General features: G+C 38.3%; 2 protein-coding genes across 6 annotated transcripts in view; both read left to right on the top strand.

The window, feature by feature from the left end:
• The window catches only part of TEX11 (testis expressed 11), a 385,652-nt gene that overhangs the window by 105,595 nt on the left and 256,547 nt on the right, over positions 1-23,510 (top strand). For all 5 annotated transcript variants that reach the window (XM_054470766.1, XM_054470768.2, XM_054470767.2 and 2 more), the window contains one exon: positions 2,849-2,934. In XM_054470766.1, the coding sequence (XP_054326741.1) occupies positions 2,849-2,934 (86 nt within the window). The remainder of the gene's footprint in view (positions 1-2,848; positions 2,935-23,510) is intronic.
• LOC129023886 (small integral membrane protein 30-like) lies at positions 8,255-8,434 on the top strand. Its single transcript, XM_054470771.1, has one exon. The coding sequence runs from the start codon at positions 8,255-8,257 to the stop codon at positions 8,432-8,434; it is 180 nt and encodes a 59-aa protein (XP_054326746.1).

The following is a 23,510-nucleotide window of genomic DNA, read 5'->3' as shown; positions in this document are numbered from 1 at the left end:
CCAGTACCCATCCTGACTTTTGGACTTATTTTTATCTCACATAACAGCTACTTTCAGTTATTTTAGTTGGCTCTTTTTGTATTTACCTCCATGTATCTACATAGTGTTCTTATACTGCTGTGCTGCTTGATTTTTTTACTTTTAGATATTATATATTGACTTCCCACTTTAGAAGGTGAATTTAGTTTCTTTTCTTTTTCCCTCTACCCCCAACACATATGCTCACTTCCTGTCACTCCATCATCTCTATATAGTTTACCATAACTTTGGTTAGATTAATATTTAGTGTTTACACTCCAGTGTTTATATGAATACTATCATAGATGAATCATATAAAGTACCATGATTACTTTTCTTTTCTTGCACAAAAGTTTGTTTTTCCCTGGAGTTAATTATATTGGTTTTCCTGATTACTTAGTATTTCATGTACTTGGTATTATTTCTTCCCTAATTATGTAAACTTCTTTTTAGATGTTAGAATGTATTAGTTATTTTATCACTTTCACTTGCTTAAAGAAATAACTGTCATTGTTTCTGATCTTCTCTTATCTGTACAGATTGTTGTGTAAGCATCCTGTTCAGTTATCATTTTGAGATTTTCCTCCTCCATTGACTTGGGAATTCCTTTCAACTCCCTCATAGATTGTAACCCTGTTTCTTGAATCCTATGTCTTTCTTTTTCTGATTTTACTCCCTAAATTTTGTGGGACATATCCTCCAGTAGCTTCTTGAGAAAGGTTGCATAAGATGAAAATTGTTTGAAGAGTTTGCATGTCTAAACATATTTTTATTTTACCATCATAATTTATGCTTTCACTGGATATAAAATTTGGACTTGGAAATAATTTTTGCTGAGTATTTTGAAAACATCAGTTAGATTCTCATCTAAGCTTCTGATGTGACTATTGAGAAATGTGTTGCAATTTTATTTTCTTCTACTTTTTTTAAATATAAAATTTTTACTTTTGTGGGTATATGATAGATGCATATATTTATGGGGTACATTAAGGTTTTGATATAAGCATGCAATTGATAATAATCACGTCATGGAAAATGGAGTATCCATCCCTTCAGGCATTTATCCTTTGTGTTACAAACAGTCCAACTGAACTATGTTAGTTATTTTTAAATGTATATTATTTATATAATAATAATAATTATTATTATTTTGAGATGGAATCTCTCTCCATTGCCCAGGCTGGAGTGCGGTGGCATGATCTCAGCTCACTGCAACCTCCTCCTCCCAGGTTCAAGCGATTCTCCTGCCTCAGCCACCCAAGTAGCTGGGATTACAGGTGCCCGCCACCATGCCCAACTAATTTTTCTATATTTAGTAGAGACAGAATTTCACCATGTTGGCCAGGCTGGTCTCAAACTCCTGACCTCAAGTGATCCACCCACCTTGGCTTCCCAAAGTGCTGGGATTTCAGGCTTGAGCCACTGTGCCCAGCTTAAAATTTATAATTAAATTACTGTTGACCATAGTCACTCTGTGGTGCTATCAAATACTTGGTCTTATTCATTCATTCTTTTTTTTTTGAGACAGAGTCTCACTCTGTCATCCAGGCTGCAGTGCAGTGGCACGATCTCGGCTTACTGCAACCTCCGCCTCCTGGGTTCAAGAGATTCTCCTGCCTCAGCCTCCTGAGTAGCCCGGATTACAGGCGCCTGCCACCACGCCTGGCTAATTTTTGTATTTTTAGTAGAGACGGGGTTTCGCCATGTTGGCCAGGCTGATCTTGAACTCCTGGCCTCAAGTGATCCACCTGTCTTGGTCTCTCAAATCACTCGGATTACAGGTGTGAGCCACCGTGCCTAGCCTATTCTTTATTTTAGATTCAAATATATAGTAGGTCTGATGTGCTCAGACATGCATATTGAACTTCTGCTATCTGAATGTACTGTAATTCAAAGGGAAACTTTTTTGAAGCAAGATAGGTATTTACACATTACTTATGAATAACTTGCATCAGATCTTGGATTCTTAGTTGAGGATCTGCTTCTGTAGTCTTAGTCGGGTAAAACTTATAAAGGACTTTTTATATGGGTATAATCAAATTCTTTAGATAGGTGGTTTCTATAAATGCTGAAGGGATATTTGGATAAATTATTAGCATCAAAATTTCTCCTATGCCATTTCCCAGTATTTTGAGAGATGAAAATTATGTAAAACATGGCATTAATGCAGGGACTGAGATGCTGATTCCTAAGGCCACATTCATATACTTGTTCCTACTTTCATCTCAATGCTAATTTATGTAAAGAAAATGATTGTTGTTGCTAAAGAGTGTCCATGAAACTATTTCTAAATAAGTCTTTTGACTAGATAGTGCTTTGGACACATTTTAGAACTTCAGAATTTTTAAAATTGTTTCAATTTTGAAAAGAAAAATCATTCATTTCCCAACCTCACTCCTCGTCAATAGTGATTTTTTGTCTTTGAATATACTCCCTGCTCTAGTGCCTTTAACTGGATCTGGCAACCAAAAGCAGGGTTTTAGCCTGCCCTTTGGCTGGGCAATGATTGGGTTTCTCGTTTCCTGTTACAAAGCATCTTTTAACTTCTATTAGTAATTTATTGTAATACTTTTACATACATAACTAATTCTCCAACCTGAATGTTTTGCAGTTCTTCTTTATACAAATTGAGAAGTTTTGATAAGGAAGCTTATTTTGATGTATAGGACACATGAAGTATGTTTTTGTTTGTTTTTTGAGACGGAGTTTTGCTCTGTCTCCTAGGCTGGAGTGCAGTGGCACCGTCATGGCTCACTGCCACCTCGGCCTCCCAAAGTGTGTTGGGATTTAAGGAAATCATGAATCTAATGCATTTTTTTTTATATTGCAGACTTCAAGTCTTCATCATCTCTGTTACAACTTTGGAGTGGGAACCCAGAAGAATAATAAATATGAAGAAAGTTCTTTCTGGCTTAGGTAACATAAACAAAAAACTGAATGTAAATTCAGGAATATTATCACAGATGTCAGTTAATATTTACTGTAGAGTACTTTGGCAGTTTAAACCTTCTCTGACTTCAGAAGCCAACGTGCTATATTTATTTACTCTTTTAACATGTATTGTTTATTATTCTTACACATTGTCAGTTCATAGAAAAATGTGTTCTTCCTTCCTTCCTTCCTTTCTTTCTTTTTTTCTTCTTTTTTTTTCGGGTCTCTCTCTGTCACCTAGGCTGGAGTGCAATGGCATGATCTCTGCTCACTGCAACCTCTGCCTTCTGGGTTCAAGCAATCCTCTGACCTCAGCCTTCCAAGTAGCTGGGACCACAGGCGTGTGCCAGCATGCCTGGCTAACTTTTTGTATCTTTGGTAGAGAAGGGGTTTCTCCATGTTGCCCAGGCTGTTCTCAAACTCCTGAGCTCAGGCAATCCACCTGCCTCGGTCTCTCAACGTGCTGGGATTACAGGCGTGAGCCACCACGCCTGACCTGTGTTCTCTTCTTAATATAAGAGCTTACTCCTCTCTCTCCATTCCTCCTTTATATCTCTATCAAAAGTATAGAAAATTTTGTTGTTGTTGCTTTGTTACTTATTGTTGTCTGGCAACACCAGAGGATAAGGTGGAGGTGTGATTGGGAGTAGTATTGGCTAAAATTATTAGTCTTAGATGAATTTTGGCATTTTAATATCAGTCAAGTAAGTATATATTTAACATTGTATGCTGAGTACTATACTAAGATTTGGAGTGTTGTGCTTTATCTGGAAATATCAAGAAAATTATACAAAAATATATGAAATGTGCAAGAGCCCTGTCTTTCACTGAAAACCTAGGCCCAGCACAGATTCTGACACACAGTACATACTCAATAATTGTTAGTTAAATGAATATATGTGAAAAATGTATTTTTGTGGAGATGTCACATAAGGTGCAGTGCTTTGAATATCAGGAGATTATGGAGTAGGCTGGGCTTGGTGGCTTACGCCTGTAATCCCAGCACTTTGGGAGGCCGAGGTGGGCAGATCACCTGAGGTCAGGAGTTCAAGACCAGCCTGGCCAACATGGCGAAACCCCATCTCTACCAAAAATACAAAAATTAGGCGGGTGTGGTGGCACAGGCCTGTAATCCCAGCTACTCAGGAGGCTGAGGCAGGAGAATCGCTTGAACCCAGGAGACGCAGGTTGCAGTGAGCCGAGATCGCACCACTGCACTCCAGCCTGAGCGACAGAGAGACTCCATCTCAAAAAAAAAAAATGGATCATGGAGTAAAATATATCAAATCAATTCACTAAATATTTACCCTTTCTGAGTGCAGGATTAGTTCTAGTTATTTGGGGATACTCCTATGATTATTTAACTGTAGTCTAACTTTTGTGAATATGATGTTTGTCATTTAACAAAATAAATACAAATCTGGGCACTGAGATTATAATACTCACAGGCATATCTATCACTAGCAAAATGTTGATGCAAATAACTTATATAAGAGACTTTTTAGAGCCCAAAGATTGATCAAACTCTATATAAAGAACTATTCCTAATAGAACAGGCTGGAGTTCTATTCCAGTATTTGACAGTATTTGGGAGTAGAACACTCACAAAGTTTATGGCATCAATGTATCAAAAGACCAGTATGCCAAGAAGGCAGGAATAGGGAGGTCCAAAAAAAAAAGGAATGCTGGTGCCATGGATGGCTTCTGGAAGCTTAAGAGTGGAGGTGAGCTTGGAGTTTATGCCAAGAATGAGGGTGAATTAGGAGTCATAAAAATAAATGTTCTCCAGGAACTGGTCATAACAGTAGGCTGAGGCCTGACATGGCATGACTTGTAGGTTATTTGCACATATGCCATTGGTTTTCCACTTCTTGTCTGTTATCATTTTCTAAAGAATCTCATGGAAAGAAAATATGGTGATGAGACATCCATATTATAAGCTAGAATATCTTAATGGCTATATTTGTAGGAATATAATCTGACCCACAATGATTTTTCATAAAAATCTAAATAAATAACAAATTTATATAGCACCAGTATATTATGAGTCTTTTGTGTTCACATCACTAGAATAATATTGAAGAAAAGAAGAAAAACTTTAATTTTAGCCCTAGTAATTACATATGATTTTAATCTTTCTGCTTCATTTTTTCTTCCACATCTTTTGGGAATATAAAAATAACCTGGTGAAATATTCACAAATGTTTTAAAAGGAATTATCATATTTTAATGTTTAAAAAGAGGCAAAAATAATTATCAATATTATTAACTGTAGGAATTGTAGCACAGTGAATAGTTTTTCTAGTAGTAGACTGACTGTCAGAATTTGTTGTCATCTAAGACATTACTGTTAAATTGTTAAATATTGTGATACTTTATTTAGAATTGTTGTGGGGTTTACATGTGATAATGCATGTATTATAGAGTATTCAGTAACATGCCTGGAAAATAGAAACTGCTTAACAAACGGAAACTGCTGCTGCTATCTCTACGTGATGTTTGCTATTTATTAGAGATGGACTCTCTTGTGGCCATTCCACTAGTTTATTCTAAAATTTATCACAGTCAGATCAAGCATGAATTACTTACTAAGTTCCAAATAAAATGTCATAAAAACAAACATCTACATCTTTCAATCTTTGGAACAATTAAAAAAAAACATTTTTTTTGGTAGAGGCAGGGCCTCGCTATATAAACCACGGTGGTCTCAAACTCTGGCCTAAAGTTATCCTCCCACGTCAGCTTCCCAAACTGCTGGAATACAGGTGTGAGCCACTGTGCCTGACCCCTTGGAATAATTTCTTCATGCTTTATATCCACGTGTTAAAAAAAACTGTTGGCAGCAGTTGGTGATGCAAGCAGAGATGAATAGCTGCTAATTAAGCACCGTTTGCTGTAAATTTTATACCAGAAGGAGGTCATGGAAAATGAGTACACACATTCTACAGGCTTAACTCTTTTGAGAACAGTGAATATCTTAGACTAGAGGTTATATATAATTTGAAAGTACCCATTCAGTCTAAAAGTAAAAACCTCATTTTTCACAAATGATAATATATAAAAATGCTGTAGTATATTCAAATTTTGTTGAAATTGAAGCCTAGAACAATACTAAACGTAAAGAGTGGTAGTGGGTATTGTTTAAAAAGCTCGTTTATTTCCCTTGATTTTTGTTAACATCTCAGTGCAGGACCTTTCTGAGTTTTTATCACCCTCCTGCCTTTTCTTTTGCTAAGAAAAGTTCATAAATAGCTGCTGTTCTCCTTGCTTTCTGCCACACTCTTTTGATCATGTTCCCTTAGAGATACCACAGGTTAAGAGAAAGCTGCTGTAATTATGAATGAAATTAAAATTCCTTCAGCTCACTTTACTGTGGATTGTCAACGTATTTGCCTCAATGTATTAAATGACAAATTCTCTTAGACCTTTATAAAATACGAAATTTTAGATTTTTGAATTCCAAATGCAAGGTTTGGAAATAATATGTTTAAGAGTTTTTTTGTTTGTTTGTTTAATAATATACCATTTTTTCCTCCTTCTCCTCCTCTTTTGTAAGTCTTGCAGTATTGAGCTCCTATGTCTGCTCCTGGCAGAAGGCAGGTCTAAGTAGATGAGAAGAGACTGTTGATACAGAAATTTCCCTCACAATCTAGACAACTTGTTAGTGGCCTCCATTGTTCTGGTGGAATTTAAATTGTGTTTAGCTCTTAAAGTCGTATCTAATGATTAGGACATATATCATGCTGAACTTGGCTTTTCAGAAAAGGTATACAGAAATTTCATTGTAACAAATTAGTATTCTACAAAGAAGAATTGCATATTAATACAAATAAGTTCAACTCAAAAGGCTTTAGGGTTACATTTATTAACCAGAAAGACTTCGCAGATTTTTTTCCGTGGGAGAAAAATGCTCTACTTTCCAAACCTTAGTCATATTCTTAATTCTGGGTGATTTTTCATTTATCTCTAGTAGTTTTATTTCTAAGTCATTTAACTGTATTCCTTGGCACTGCTGCCCTACAGCAATATCAGACATCTCTGTGGCTGATAAACACTTGAGAAGTTCACTGTTTTCCTTTTGCTGTAAGAAGACCTCCTACTACTTTTCCCCTCAAGCTTCATTGAGGTATAATTGACAAATTAAAATTGTATGTATTTAATAGTGTACAATGTGATGTTTTGATATATATATATACACTGTGAAATGATTACTACGATCAAGTTAATTATCATATCCATCACCTCACATAGTTACCGTTTTTTTCCTTACATGTCATTATAACAGAATTTTATTAGTAATCATCAAACACACATTGTTCAAATTTCACTGATTGTGTCATAAAATCTTATACAATTGATTTGTCAAGGCCTATGTACTGTGATTGATTAAGGTGTCCCTTATGTCTACTTTAATCCTAGGTTTCTTCCTTTTTTTCCTTGCAATATATTTGTTAAAGAAGTCGGGTAGCTTCCTGCATTTTGAATTTTGCTGTTTGTGCCCCTGTTCCTTAACATGTTTATTTTTTCTGTGTTCTCTGTATTTCCTACAAATTAGTAATGAAGATTCTAAAGGCTCTTACCAGATTTTTTGGCAGAAGTATTTCACAGGTGGTGTGGTGTATGTCCATCAGGGGTCTTGTATGTTAGTTGTTTTGCTTCTTTTTGCGATATTAGCAGCCATCAGTGATCATTGCCTGGATTCTTTATTTCATCAGTGTTTGTAAAATAATAGTATTCTAATTGTGTCATTTTACTTTTCCTTTATGAGCTGGAATACTTCTCTAGAGTACAACTTCCCTTAGCAACTGTTAGATTACTCTGAGGTCCAGTTGTCTGAGTTGCCTTTTTTTTGTGTGTGTGGTGAGAATATTTAATATCTACTCTCAGCAAATTTCAAGTGTACAATGCAGTATTATGAACTATAGTTACCAAGCTGTACACTAGATCTCCTTTTAAGAAAGAGAGAGAGAAGAAAGAAAGAAAGAAAGAAAGAAAGAAAGAAAGAAAGAAAGAAAGAAAGAAAGAAAGAGAAAGAAAAGAAAGAAAAGAAAGGAAAGAAAGAAAAGAGAGCATTCATGGAGACAATGCCCCAAAGAAATCAGAAATTTTCAAATGGATAACTCCTTTTAAGAAGAAATGAGATTCCTGTAATGGCTGCTTCCTGGAAGGCAGTGTCATGTGGAACCCCTTAGCCTCAGCATCCAGAGCTCCAGGAAGGGAACATTTCCAGTCAGATAGAATTATATATATACTATTTCTTTGGAAACTTCAGCCATCAAGATTCAGCCATCAACATTCCACCATCATGACTTCTGTTTCAACACAATGGCTCTTAGTCCTCATTTTACTGCTTTTGTTGCTGCCTGTTGTTGAAGCAGTAGAAGCCAGAGATGCAATTGCTGTCTTGTTGGGTGTGGTTCTCAGCATTCCAGGCATTTGTGCTTGCTTGGGGGTATGTGCACAAAAGAGAAATGGACAGATATGACTTTGAAGGGCATCCCAAATCAAACTTTGCCCTGAAAAACCTTTGGACTAGTGAGGCTAAACTTGAGCTTTGGTGTTTGAAAATTTCCAAGAAACAGTAAATAGGGGAGTTCCACATTCTTAGTTGTTTTCCATAAAATGAGAGCAAATTGCTACGTATAAGAAAAAATGTTTTCTTTACAATAAATAATGCACTGAAAAATGAAGCCTATAATTTGTATTTGCTGCTTAGAAAGGGGGTTCAAGAAGTAAGATGGCTGACATTTACATAAGTAATATTTCATAGTTTTCTAATTATCTAAGCTGGGCATGGTGGCATGCACCTGTAGTCCCAGCTACTTGAAAGGCTGAGGTGGGAGGATCACTTGAACCCAGGAGGTCGAGGCTGCAGTGAGTCATCATCACACCACTGCAGTACAGCCTTGGTGACAGAGTAAGATCCTGTCTCAAAAAAAAAAAAAAAAAAAAAGGACATGAAATAGGAAGAAGGAAGTTCTTGCCCAGAATCCTAAGAAATCACCACTGTTCAGTTATAATCACTGCCTCCTGAATCATTGAGGAGTCTTTTCTCCATATTTTCATTAGACTTTTGTTATTGCCCAAGTTAATATTGTATTTAGATATCAAATAGCTAAACATAGATGCTTTTATCTCTGGAGAAAAAACGTTTAGAAAAATGCATTCAGTGTATCCAACATTGAAGTGGAGAAAAGAGTTAATGTAAAAAAATCCTTTATTTTTATATTTTTCGTTTTAAACTTTTATTTTAGGTTTCGGGTACATGCGAAGGTTTGTTACATAGGTAAACTCATGTCATGGGAGTTTGTTGTACAGATTATTTCATCACCCAGGTATTAAGCCCAGTACCCAATAGTTATATTTTTTACTCCTCTCCCTCCTCCCACCCTCCACCCTCAAGTAGACCTCAAGTATCTATTGTTCTCTTCTTTGTGTTCATGAGTTTGCATCATTTAGCTCCCACTTACAAGTGAGAACATGTGGTACTTGGTTTGCTTTAAAAAAGCATGTTATATTTACATTGAAATGGAGAAGATGTTTAATGTTAAAAAACTTTATATTAATTAATTGAGTAACATCCCCATGGTGAGAAGTATTATATTAAATATAAACTCATTATGTTGTTAAAAAAAAAAAGAAGAGACGAAATGATGTTGAAGATGAAACCTGCAGCAGCAGGCTGTACACAACAATTTGTGAGGGAAAAATTAATCGTTTGTGCCCTAATTGAAGAGGAGTGATGATTAATAGTACAAATAATAGCCAACACCATAGACATCTCAATTTGTTCTGCTTATACAAATCTGACTGAAAAAATTGAAATGGAGCAAACTCAATGGGTGCCAAAACCATTGTGCCCAGATCAGCGGCAGATAAGAGCAGAGCTTTCATTGGAAATTTTGAACAAGTGGGATCAAAATCCTGAAGCATTTCTTCAAAGAATTGTAACAAGAGATGCACATGGCTTTACCAGTATGATCCCAAAGAGAAATTACAATAAAAGCAATGGCTACCAAGAAGTGGAAGTGGTCTAGTCAAAGCAAAAGCAGCTCTGTCAAGAGTAAAGATCATAGCAACAGTTTTTTGGGATGCTCAAGGCATTTTGCTTGGTGATTTTTCTGGAGGGCCAAAGAATGATAATGTCTGCTTATTATGAGAGTGTTTTCAGAAAGCCAAAATTTTAGCAGGAAAACGCCTAAAAGGCTTCACCAGTGTCCTTCACCACAACAAATGTTCACAGGATATCTGTCCCTTTATTTGTGTTTTCTTCAATTTCTTTCTTCAGTGTTTTATAGTTTTCAGTGTACGAGTCTTTCACCTCCTTGGTTAAATTTACTCATAAGTATTTTATTTATTTTTTGACACTATTATAAATGGGATTGTTTTCTTAATTTTTGGGTATAGTTCATTGTTTGCATATAAAAACTACAGATTTTTATGTTGATTTTGTGATTTGAAACTTTATTGAATTTATTAGTTCTGACAGTTTTTTGGTAGCATTTTAAGGTTTTCTAATATAAGATTATGTCATCTGCAAACAATTTTACTTCTTCCTTTCAAATTTGAATGCCTTTCCCTGCCCCCCACCCCCCGCCCATCTTGCCTAATTGCTCTGGCTAAGACTTCTAGTACAATGTTGAATAGAAGTGGTGAGAGTGGGCATCTTTGCTTTGCTTTTTTCCTATGTTAGAGGAAATGTTTTAACCTTTTTACCATCTACTATGATGTTAGCTGTGGACTTGTTGCATGATTTTTATTATGTTGAGGTACATTCCTTCTATTCCTAATTTGTTGAAATTTTTACCTTGAAAGGATGAATTTTGTAAAAAAAATTTTTTCTGCATCTATCAAGATGACCATATGATTTTTATCCTTTATTCTGTTCAAATGGTGTATCACATGTATTGATTTTTATATGCTGAACCACCCCCACCCTCGTATCTCAGGAATAAATCCTAGTTGATCGTGGTGTATTTGGTTTGCTAGTATTTTGTTAAGGATTTTTTCATCTGTGTTCATCAGGGATAGTTTTTTTGTCGTGTCCTTGTCTGGCTTTGATATCAGGGTAATACTGGCTTCATAGAATGAGTGTGGATAGGTTCTTTCCTCTTCATTTTTAGGGAAGAGTTTGAGAAGGATTGGCATTAAGTTTTTCTTAAATATTTGGTAGAATTCACCAGTGAAGCCATTTGGCCCTGTGTTTTCCTTGGTTGTGAGATTTTTGATTACTGATTCAATCGCCTTATCATTATTTTATGTTTCTGTGTTTGTTAACTTAAGGCCTCCAGCTGCATCCATGTTGCTGCATAGGACATGATTTCATTCTTTTTTAATGGCTTCATAGTATTTCATGGTGTATATGTACCACATTTTCTTTATGTATTCTGCCATTGATGGGCACCAAGGTTGGTTCCATGTCTTTACTATTGTGAATAGTGCTGCAATGAACATACAGGTGCATGTGTCTTGTCTTTTTGGTACAACAATTTGTTTTCTTTTGGCTGTATCCCAAGTAATGAAATTGTGGGATCAAATAGTAGTTCTGTTTTAAGTTCTTTGAGAAATCTCCAAACTGCTTTCCACAGTGGCTGAACTAATTTACATCCCCACGAACAGTGTAAAAGAATTCCCTTTTCTCCGCAGCCCAGCCAACACCTGTTATTCTTTGACTTTTTAATAAAAGCCACTTCGACTGGTGTGAGATGGTATCTCATTGTGGTTTTGATTTGCATTTCTCTGATGATTAGTGATGCTGAGCATTTTTTCATATGTTTGTTGACCACTTGTATATCTTCTTTTGAGAATTGTCTGTTCATGTCTTTTTAACCCCCACTTTTTAATGGGGTTATATTTTGCTTGTTGAGTTATTTAAATTCCTTAAAGATTCTGGATATTAGACCTTTGTTGGATGCATAGCTTGCAAGTATTTACTCCCATTCTGTAGGTTGTCTGTTTATTCTGTTGATAGTTTCTTTTGCTGTGCAGCAGTTCTTTGTTTAATTAGCTCCCACTTGTCAAGTTTTGGTTTTGTTGCAATTGCTTTTGGTGAGGACTTAGTCATAAATTATTTTCCAAGACTGATGCCATGAGGTAGTCTTCTTTGGCTTAAATCTGCCTGGTGTTCTATATCTGTTACTTGAATATTGATATCTCTCTAGGTTTGGGAAGTTCTCTGTTATTATCCCTTTGAATAAAATATCTACCACTATTTCTCTACCTCCTCTTTAAGGTCAGTGATTCTTATATTTGCCCTTTATGAGGCTATATTCTAGATCTTGTAGGAGTACTTCATTCTTTTTTCTTTTGTCTCCCCTGACTTGTATTTTCAATAGCCTGTCTTCAAGGTCACTACTTATTTCATCTACTTGTTCAGTTGCGCTATTAAGATACTCTGATATCAGTATATCAGTTGCATTTTTCTATTCCATAATTTCTGCTTGATTCTTTGTAGTTATTTCAATCACTTTGTTAGATATATCTGATAGGATTCTGAATTCCTTCTCTGTGTTATCCTGAATTTTTTTGAGTTTCCTCAAAACGGCTAATTTGAATTCTCTGCCTGAAAGGTCACATATCTCTGTCACTCTGGGATTGGTCCCTGGTGCCTTATTTAGTTCATTTGGTAAGGGCATGTTTTCCTGGATGGTCTTGAGGCTTGTGGATGTTTGTTGGTGTCTGGGCAGTGAAGAGTTAGGTATTTACTGCAGTCTTTGCAGTCTGGGCTTATTTGTACCCATCATTTTTGGGAAGGCTTTCTAATATTTGAAGGGATTTGCATGTTGTGTGCTATGTTTTTGGTCACAGCAGCCGTATCTGCCTTAGGAGGCACCCCAAGCCCAGTAACACTGTGACTCTTGCAGACTTTTAGAGGTCTCACCTTGGTGGTGTTGGATGGGGTCCAGAAAAATTCTCTGGATTACCAAGCAGAGACTCTGTTCTCTTCCCTTGCTTTCTCTCTAACAAATGGAGTCTGTCTTTCTGTATTGAACTGTCTGGGGCTAAGGGAGGAGTGATACAAGCACCCCTGTGGCCACTACCCCTGGGACTGTGCTGTGTCTGACCTGAAGTCAGAGTAGCACTGGGTCTCACCCAAGGCCTGCTGTAATCTGCTACCTGGCTACTACCTATGTTTGCTTAATGAACGAGGGCTCTACAATAGCAGGTGAGGTGATGAAGCTTGCCAGGCTTGTGTCCTTCAATTCAGGGCAGCAAGTTCCCCCTGGCTCCTGGTGGGTGCGGAGATGCTGGCCAGGAACAAGGGCCTGGAGTCAGAATCCTTAGGGAGCTACCTGGTGCTCCTTTTTACTGTGGCTGAGCTGGCACCCAAGCCACAAGAAAAAGTTTTTTTCTACTCTTCCCTCCTCTTTCCACAAGCAGAGGAGTATCTTCCTATGGCCACCACTGTCACAGGCCCGTGGGGAGTACTGCCAGGCTCCACTGATGTTCACTGAAGGCCCAAGGGCTCTTCAGTCAGCTTGTGGCGAATGGTGCCGGGTCTGGGACTCATCTTGCAAGGCAGTGCACTTCTCTCTGGCCCAGAGTAGGTCCAGAAATGCCATCCAAGAGTCAAGGTCTGGAATTGGGGACCCAAGAGACTGCTTGGTGCTCTACCCTACTGTGGCTGACCTGGTACCTAAGCTGCAAGATAAAGTCCCCTTTTATCTTCCCTTTTCTTTTGTCAAGCAGAAGGAGACTCTCCCCATAGCCACCATAGCTGAGAATGTGTTGGCTCACACCTGAAGCCAGCATATCTCAGATTCTCACCCAAGGCCCACCAATGGTATGCACTACTTGGCTATGACTGCTGATTGTTCAAAATCTGTTGGCTTTCTAGCCAGTGGGTGATGAATCCTTTCAGGACCTGGTCTTTCCTTTCAAGGCAGCAGATTCCCTTCTGGCCCTGGGTGTGTCTAGAAATGTCATCCAGTAGCTAGGGCCTGGAATGGGTGTCTCCTGACTCTTCTTGGTGTCCTGTCCTACCATGGCAGAGCTGTTATCCAAATTGCAAGACCAAGCCCTGTTTACTCTTCCCTTTCCTCTCCTCCAGCAGAAGGAAGGGAGTCTCTTGGAGCTGCAAGCTGTGCTGCCTGGGCTTGGGGGAGGGGCAGGGTAGGCACTCCCTTGGCCACCCAGGCTGGTGTCTCACATGCCCCCTAAGTTTACTGACTCCATACCCACAAGGACTTGCCTTGTGGCCTAGACTGCCTTTCAGGTTTATTTAGGACCCCAATGCACTTTAGCCCACAGCAATGAGGCTTGCTACAACTCAAGTTCCAATTACTGGAATGGATGATTGCCCTCTGACTAGGGCTGGTTTAAATGTGCTCTCCATTGACATCAACTGATTTGTGCCTAGTGTTTTCTGCTGTGAAAGGGCAGCACTGAGTTGCAATGCAGAGTCTCACAATCATTGCACTCTCTATCCCCCAAACGCACAGATTCTTCCCATTTTGTGGCTGTGAATGGGGAAGGGGTGGTGTGGGCAATTCAAGACTGTCTTTTCTACCCTCTTCAGTGCCTCTTTCAGTTATATGAAGTTAAGACCAGGCACTGTGACCACTCACCTGATTTTTGGTTCCTACAAAATTGCTTTTTTTGTGTAGATAGTTGTCAAGTTTGGTGCTCCTGCAGGGAGAATGATCAGTGGAGACTTCCATTTGGCCATCTTGCTCTGTCTCCCTCTACATTTATTTTGTATCCTGAAATTTTACTGAAGTCATTTATTAGTTCTAAGAGCGTTTTTTTTTTTTTTTTTTCTTTTTGGAGTCTTTAGTGCTTTCTAGTTATAGAATCGTAATGTCAGCAAAGGGAGATAGTTTGACGTCTTTTCCTATTTGGATGCTTTTAATTTCTTTCTCTTGCCTGATCGGTCTGGCTAGGATATATAGTACGTATTAGGCCATTCTTGTTTGCTATAAATGCTTGAGACTGTTTTAATTTATAAGAAAAAAGGTTTAATTGGTTCATGGTTCTGTAGGCTGTACAGGAAACATAGTGCTGTCATCTGCTTCTGGTAAGGCCTCAGAAAGCTTTTTCTCATGGCAGAAGGTGAAGCGGGAGCAGACATTTCACCTGGCAAAAGCAGAAGAAAGAGAGCGAGGGCAGGAGGGAAGGTGCCACCCACTTCAACAAAACCAGATCTCATGAGAACTCATTCACTCATCACCAAGGGGATGGGCTAAGCCATTCATGAGAGATATGCCCCCATGATCCAAACATCTTCCAGCAGGCCCTATCTCCAACACTGGAGATTACAAGTCAACATGAGATTTGGGCAGGGACATTCAAACTACACCACAGTACTATGTTGAATAGAAGTGGTGAGTGTGGGCATCCTCGTTTGTTCCAGTTCTCAAGGGAAATGCTCCTAGTTTTGGCCTGTTCATTATGATGTTGGCTGTGGGTTTGTCATAGATGGCTTTTATTATTTTGAGATATGTTCCTTTAATGCCTAGTGTATTGGGGGTTTTTATCATGAATGGGTGTTGGATTTTATTGAATGCATTTTCTGTGACTATTAGAGATGATCATGTGGTTTTTGTTTTTAATTCTGTTTATGTGGTCAGTCACATTCATTGATTTGAATATATTGAACCAACCTTGTATCCCAGGAATAAAGCCTACTTGATCGTGGTGAATTAACTTTTTAATGTGCTGCTGGATTCAGTTTGCTAGTATTTTGTTGAGGATTTTTGCATCGATGTTCATCAGTGATATTGGTCGGAAGTTTTGTTTTTTGTTGTTTCTGCCACATTTAGGTATCAGGATGATGCCACCATCAGGATGATGCATCATAGAATGAATTACGGAGGAGTCTCTCCTCCTTGATATTTTGGAATATTTTCAGTAGGATTGGTACCAGCTGTTCTTTGCATGCCTGGTAGAATTTGGATGTAAATTCTAGGTCCAGGGCTTTGTTGTCGTTGTTGATCTTCTTTCTCTTTTTTCTTTGTTAATTTAGCTACCAGTCTGTGAATCTCGTTTATTCTTTCAAATAAAACCAAATTTTGGTTTCGTTGATCTTTTGTATACAGTTTTATATCTCAATTTTATTCAGTTCTGCTACGGTTTTAGTCATTTTTTTTTCTTTTGTTAGCTTTGAGGTTAGTTTGTTTTTGTTTTTCTAATTCCTCTAGTTGTGATGTTACACTGTTAATTTTAGATCTTTCTAACTTCTTGATACAGGCATTTCATGCTATAAACTTTCCTGTTAACACTGCTTTTGCTGCATCCCAGATATATATATATATATATATATATATATATTTTTTTTTTTTTTTTTTTTGAGACGGAGTTTTGCTCTTGTTGCCCATGCTGGAGTGCGATGGCGCAATCTCGGCTCACCACAACCTCTGCCTCCTGGGTTCAAGTGATTCTCCTGCCTCAGCTTCTCGAGTGGCTGGAATTACAGGCATGTGCCACCACGCCTGGCTAATTTTGCATTTTTGGTAGAGACAGAGTTTCTTCATGTTGGTCAGGCTGGTCTTGAACTCCTGACCTCAAGTGATCCACCCACCTCGGCCTCCCAAAGTGCTGGGATTACAGGCGTGAGCCACTGCACGGCCCATCCCAGAGATTTTGGCATGTCGTGTCTCTTAATCAATTTCAAAGTATTTTTTATTTCTGCCTTAATTTTATTGTTTACCCGAAATCACTCAGTAACAAGTTGTGCTTAATTTCCAGGTAATTGTGTGGCTTTAAGGGTTCTTCTTTGGTATTCATTTCTATTTTTATTGCACTGTGGTCTGAGTGTATGCTTGGTATGATTTCAGTTTGTTTGAATTCATCGAGATGTGCTTTATGCCCGAGCATGTGGTCAATCTTAGAGTATGTTCTGCATGCAGATGAGAAGAATGTATGTTCAGTGGTTGCTGAGTGACATATTTTGTAGAAATCTATTAGGTCCAATTGTTAAGTGTTGAATTTAAGTGCAGAATTTCCTCATAAGTGTTCTGCCTTGATGATCTGTCTAACACTGTCAGTGGGTTCTTGAAGTTCCCCTTATTATTGTGTGACTGAGGCTATTCATAGGTCTAGAAGTACTTGTTTTATGAATCAGCGTTCTCTAATGTTGGGTGTCTATATATTTAGGATAATTAAGTCTTCTTGTTGAATTGAATCCTTTATTGTTATGTAATGTCCTTTGTCCTTTTTGACTGTTGTTGGTTTAAAGTCTGTTTTATCTGATATAAGAATAGTGACCCCCTGCTTTTTAAAAATTTTCTGTTTTTATGATAGATCTTTCTCCATCACTTTACTTTGAGCCTGTAGGTGTCATTACATGTGAGATGCATCTCTTAAAGATAGCAGATGATGGTTTCCAGCTTCATCCATGTCCCTACAAAGGACATGAACTCATCATTTTTTATGGCTGCATAGTATTCCGTGGTGTATATGTGCCACAGTATACATATGTAACAAACCTGCATGTTGTGCACATGTACCCTAAAACTTAAAGTATAATAATAAAAAAAAAGATAGCAAATGATTGGGTCTTGTTTTTTTATCCAACTTGCCATTCTTGAAACTTCTGACCTGTGTGCTCAAACGATGCAGGATTGGGACTGGGCCTGCAGCTTTGTACTCTGGCCCCTCGTAGTTGAACACTAGCTGTCCTAGCGGGGCTGAAGTGCACCCAAGCCACCGGCAAAGCACTCAGGCAGGGCAGTGGAGGCTGTGCTGTGTGCTTGCTCTTGTAGGAGAATCCAGGCAGGAGCCTTGGGAGGTGTTGGCAGACAGAGGGGCATGCAGATCAGATGCACTCCAGTACTGCAGGAAAGCCATCTCTGCTCTGTCCTCTCTCTTGGCCCGGCAGTCATCAGGGTCGTGTTTTACTGCAGCTGCCTTGCATGCAGAACCTTCTGGGCTCTGCGCAGGCTTGAGGTCTGCCTCTGTCTACTCTCCTGGCATTTTACCCTGCCAATTTAAATGTCTGTGGGGTTTGTAGAATCTCTTGTAGCTAGGATCCCAGAGGTCCGTGGTGGGAGTGTGTTGACTCATAATTCCTTCATTTACCCCTTCCTTAGGATCTGTTGAAGGCTGAGAGCTGGTCCTGGTGCTTGGTGACTCCATGTGGAGTTCCTAGTTTCCTGTGCCTCTTCCAAGTCAGTGTCTGTGTTGCCTCTCTGTTGACTTTCAGTGTTTTCTCTCAAAAGATCTGTTTGAAGTGTGATGGTTTACTTGATATTTGGTTTCTCTTGGTGAGAGAGGTGCTTCCCAGCTGTGTCTTGAACCATCTTGTTCCTTATCCAAGTTTGTACTTTTTAATCATCATCTCTACATTCTCTCCACAGCTCTGTCTCTGTAACCACCATTCTACTCTGTGCTTGTATGAGTTCAGTTGTTTTAGATTCCAGGTACGATTTAAAACATGTGGTATTTGACTCTCCGTGCTGGACTTATTTCACTTAGCATAATGTCTTCCTGGTTCATCCATGTTGTCACAAATAACAGTTTTTCCATTCTTTTAAAGGCTGAATAGTATTCCATTGTGTATATAATGCTACCTTTTTTAATCCATTTATTTGTTGAGGGACACTTAGGTGGATTCTGTAACTTGGCTATTGTGAATAGTGTTGCAGTGAACCCAGAAGTGTAGACGTCTCTTTGACAAACTGACTTCAAATATTTGGGGTAAATACCCAAAAGCTGCATCATATAGTAATTTTATTTTTAGTTTGTTGAGGAACTTCTATACAGTTTTCCATAACGTTTGTACTAATTTACATTCTCATTGACAGTGTACAAGGGTTCCCTTTTTTCACATCCTTGCCAACTCTTGTTATCTTTCGCTCCCCATAATCATTCTGACAGGTATGAGGTGATATCTCATTGTGGGTTTTTTGTTTGTTTGTTTGTTTGAGACAGTCTTGTTCTGGAGTGCAGTGGTGCGATCTCGGCTCACTTCAGCCTCTGCCTCCAGGGTTCAAGTGATTATCGTGCCTCAGCTTCCTGAGTAGCTGGGATCACAGGCGCCTGCCACCATGCCCAGCTAATTTTTGTATTTTTAGTAGAGACAGGGTTTTGCCATGTTGGCCAGGCTGGTCTCAAACTCCTAAGCTCAAGTGATTTGCTTGCCTTGGCCTCCCAAAGTTTGGGATTACAGGCGTAAGCCACCACACCTGCCCTCACTGTGGTTTTAATTTGCGCTTCCCTAATGTGTAGCGATGTTGAGCATTTTTTCATATATCTGTTGGCCATTTGTATGTGTTCTTTTGAGAAATGTGTATTCACTTTTCTTGCCCACTTTTTTTTTTTTTTTTGAGACAGGGTCGTGTTATATTACCCAAAGTGGTCTTGAGCTGGTCTCATACTCCTGTGCTCAAGCAATCCTCCTGCATCAGCCTCTGGAGTAGCTAGGATTATAGATATGTGCCACCATGCTTGGCTTTTTGCCCATTATTTATTTGGATTATTTGTTTTCTTGCTCTCTCTCTCTCTCTCTCTCTCTCTCTCTCTATATATATATATATATATATATATATATATATATAGTCAAAACCCTTACTAGATATATGGGTTAGAATTACTTTCTCCCAATCTGTAGGTTGACTCTTTGCACTGTTAATTGCTTTCATTGCTGTGCAAAAGCTTTTTAGCTTGATATAACCCCACTTGTCTCTTTTTGCCTTTGTTTCCTGTGCTTTTGTGGTCAAATCCAAGAAACCATTGCCCAGACCAGGCCATGTAGTTTTTCCCCTTATGTGTGTGTGTGTTTTTTTTTCCCAAGAGATTTACATTTTCTGATCATCAGGGTTATCGTAGTTTTCTTTTCTTGGAATGTCTTTGTCTGGCTTTAGTATCAGGGTAATGCTGACCCTGTTAAAAGAGTTTGGAAGTATTGTTTTTTTTGTATTTTGGAAGAATTACATTTAGGTCTTTGATCCATTTTAAGTTGATTTTTGTACATGGTGGGAGAGAAGGTTTAAATTTCATTCTTCTGTATGTGGATATCCAGCTTTCCCAACATCATTTGTTGAAGAGACTATCCTTTTTTCATTGCATATTCTTGGCACCTTTGTTGAAAACCAATTGACCACACATGTGTGGGTTCATTTCTGGGCTCTCTATTCTGTTCCATTGGTTGACATGTCTATTTTTATGCCACTACCATGTTGTTTTAATTACTATAGCTTTGTAATATAGTTTGAAATTAGGTTGTGTGAACCGTCCAGCTGTATTCTTTCTGCTCATTGTAGCATTTGCTAATTGGTGTTTTTTGTGGATCCATACACATTTTAGGGTTGTTTTCCCATTTCTATGAAAATTGATATTGGAATTTTTATAGGGATTGCATTGAATCTGCATATCACTTTGGGTAGTATGGATATTGTAACAATATTAATTCTTTCAATCCATGAACATGGGGTATCTTTCCATTTGTGTTTTCAATTTTTTTTTTTTCAGTTTATAGTTTTCAGTATACATGCCTTTCACTTCCTTGGTTAAATTTATTTATTTCTAGGTATTGGATTTTTTTGTAGCTATTATAAAGTAGATTGTTCTCTTTATTTCATTTTTGGATAGTTCATTGATCATGCCTAGAAACACTATTGATTTTTGCATGTACAATTTGCATTTTGCAACTTTACTGTATTTTTTATTCATTCTTAACAGATTTTGGTGGAGTATTCAGGATTTTCTATATATAAAATCATGTTGTCAGCATCTGACACAATTTCACTTCTTCCTTTCTTGTTTGGATGCCTTTTACTTTCTTTCTTTTGCTTAATTGCTCTGGTGAGGACTTCCAATATTATGTTGGATCGAAATGGCAAGAGGGGGCTGGGTGCAGTGGCTCATGTCTGTAATCCCAGCACTTTGGGAGGCCGAGGTGGGCGGATCACGAGGTCAGGAGATTGAGACTATCCTGGCCAACATGATGAAACCCCATCTCTAGTAAAAGTACAAAAATTAGCTGGGCGTGGCAGCACGTGCCTATAATCCCAGATACTTGGGAGGCTGAGGCAGGAGAATCGTTTGAACCTGGGAAGTGGAGGTTGCAATGAGTTGAGATTGCGCCACTGCACTCCAACCTGGTGACAAAGCTAGACTTCGTCTGAAAAAAAAGAAAAAAAAATGGCAAGAAGGGGATTCCTTGTCTTGTTCTAGATCTTAGAGTAAAGGTTTCAATTTTTTACTGTTGAGTATAATGTTAGCTGTGGGTTTCTTACATATGGACTTTATTGTGTTAAGGTACGTTCCTTTTATATCTAATTTGGTGAGAGTTTTATAATGAAAAGATATTGAATTTTGTCAGATGCTTTATTTATTTATTTGAGATGGAGTTTCGCTTTTGTTGCCCAGGCTGGAGTGCAATGGCACAATCTTGGCTCACTGCAACCTCCTTCTCCCAGGTTCAAGTGATTCTCCTGCCTCAGCCTCCCGAGTGGCTGGAATTACAGGCATGAACCACCATGCCTGGCTAATTTTGTATTTTTAGTAGAGATGGGGTTTCTCCATGTTGGTCAGGCTGGTTTCGAACTCCTGACCTCAGGTGATTCACCCGCTTCGGCCTCCCACGGTGCTGGGATTATAGGTGTGAGACACCACACCAGGCCAGTCAGATGCTTTTTCCACATCAAATCAGAGGATCATATGTTTTTTGTCCTTTACTCTGTTAATGTCACATACCACATTTACGTTTTGCATATTTTGAGCTATTCCATCTTAGGAATAAATCCCACCTGATCGTAGTGAATGATCCTTTTAATGTGTTGTTGAATTCAGTTGCTAGTATTTTGTTGAGGATATTTGCATCTATGTTCATCAAGATTACTGGTCTGTAATTTTCTTTTCTTGGAATGTCCTTGTCTGGATTTGGTATCAGGGTAACGCTAATATTGTTAATAAAGTTTGGAAGTATTCCCCCTTCTGATTTTTTGGAAAAGTTTGGGAAGGATTGCCATTCATTGTTTTTATTTATTTATTTATTTATTTATTTTATTATACTTTAAGTTCTAGGGTACATGTGCACAACGTGCAAGTTTGCTACATAGGTATACATGTGCCATGTTGGTTTGCTCCACCCATCAACTCATCATTTACATTAGGTATTTCTCCTAATGCTATCCCTCCCCCAGCCCTCCACCTCCTGACAGGCCCTGGTGTGTGATGTTCCCTGCCCTGTGTCCAAGTGTTCTCATGGTTCAATTCCCACCTATGAGTGAGAACATGTTTGGTTTTCTGTCCTTGTGATAGTTTGCTCAGAATGATGGTTTCCAGCTTCATCCATGTCCCTACAAAGGACATGAACTCATCCTTTTTATGGCTGCATAGTATTCCATGCTGTATATTTGCCATATTTTCTTAATCCACTCTATCATTGATGGACATTTGGGTTGGTTCCAACTCTTTACTATTGTGAATAGTGCCACAATAAACATACGTGTGCATGTATCTTTATAGTAGCATGATTTATAATCCTTTGGGTATATACCCAGTAATGGGATTGCTGGGTCAAATGGTATTTCTAGTTCTAGATCCTTGAGGAATCGCCACACTGTCTTCCACAATGGTTGAAGTAATTTACACTCCCACCAACAGTGTAAAAGCATTCCTATTTCTCCACAACCTTACCAGCACCTGTTGTTTCCTGACTTTTTAATGGTCGCTATTCTAACTGGTGTGAGATGGTATCTCATTGTGGTTTTGATTTGCATTTCTCTGATGGCCAGTGATGATGAGCATTTTTTCATGTGTCTGTTGGCTGCATAAATGTCTTCTTTTGAGAAGTGTCTGTTCATGTCCTTTGCCCACTTTTTGATGGGGTTGTTGTTTTTTTTTCTTGTAAATTTGTTTAAGTTCTTTGTAGATTCTGGATATTAGCCTTTTGTCAGATGGGTAGACTGCAAAAATGTTCTCCCATTCTATGGGTTGCCTGTCCACTCTGATGATAGTTTCTTTTGCTGTGCAGAAGCTCTTGAGTTTAATTAGATCCCATTTGTCAATTTTGGCTTTTGTTGCCATTGCTTTTGGTGTTTTAGTCATGAAATCTTTGCCCGTGCCTATGTCCAGAATGGTATTGCCTAGGTTTTCTTCTAGGTTTTTTATGGTTTCAGGTCTAACATTTAATCCATCTTGAATTAATTTTTGTATAAGCTGTATGGAATGGATCCAGTTTCAGCTTTCCACATATGGCTAGCCAGTTTTCCCAGCACCATTTATTAAATAGGGAATCCTTTCCCCATTTCTTGTTTTTGTCAGGTTTGTCAAAGATCAGATGGTTGTAGATGTGTGGTATTATTTCTGAGGCCTCTGTTCCATTCCATTGGTCTGTATATCTGCTTTGGTACCAGTGTCATGCTGTTTTGGTTACTGTAGACTTGTAGTATAGTTTGAAGTCAGGTAGTGTGATGCCTCCAGCTTCGTTCTTTTTGCTTAGGATTGTCTTGGCAATGTGGGCTCTTTTCTGTTTCCATATGAACTTTAAAGTAGTTTTTTCCAATTCTGTGAAGAAAGTCATTGGTAGCTTAATGGGGATGTCATTGAATCTATAAATTACCTTGGGCAGTATGGCCATTTTCATGATATTGATTCTTCCTACCCATGAGCATGGA

The sequence above is a fragment of the Pongo pygmaeus genome, chromosome X, assembly GCF_028885625.2.
Source record: "Pongo pygmaeus isolate AG05252 chromosome X, NHGRI_mPonPyg2-v2.0_pri, whole genome shotgun sequence".
Taxonomy (NCBI): domain Eukaryota; kingdom Metazoa; phylum Chordata; class Mammalia; order Primates; family Hominidae; genus Pongo; species Pongo pygmaeus.
This window is presented reverse-complemented; position numbering and strand designations above follow the sequence as displayed.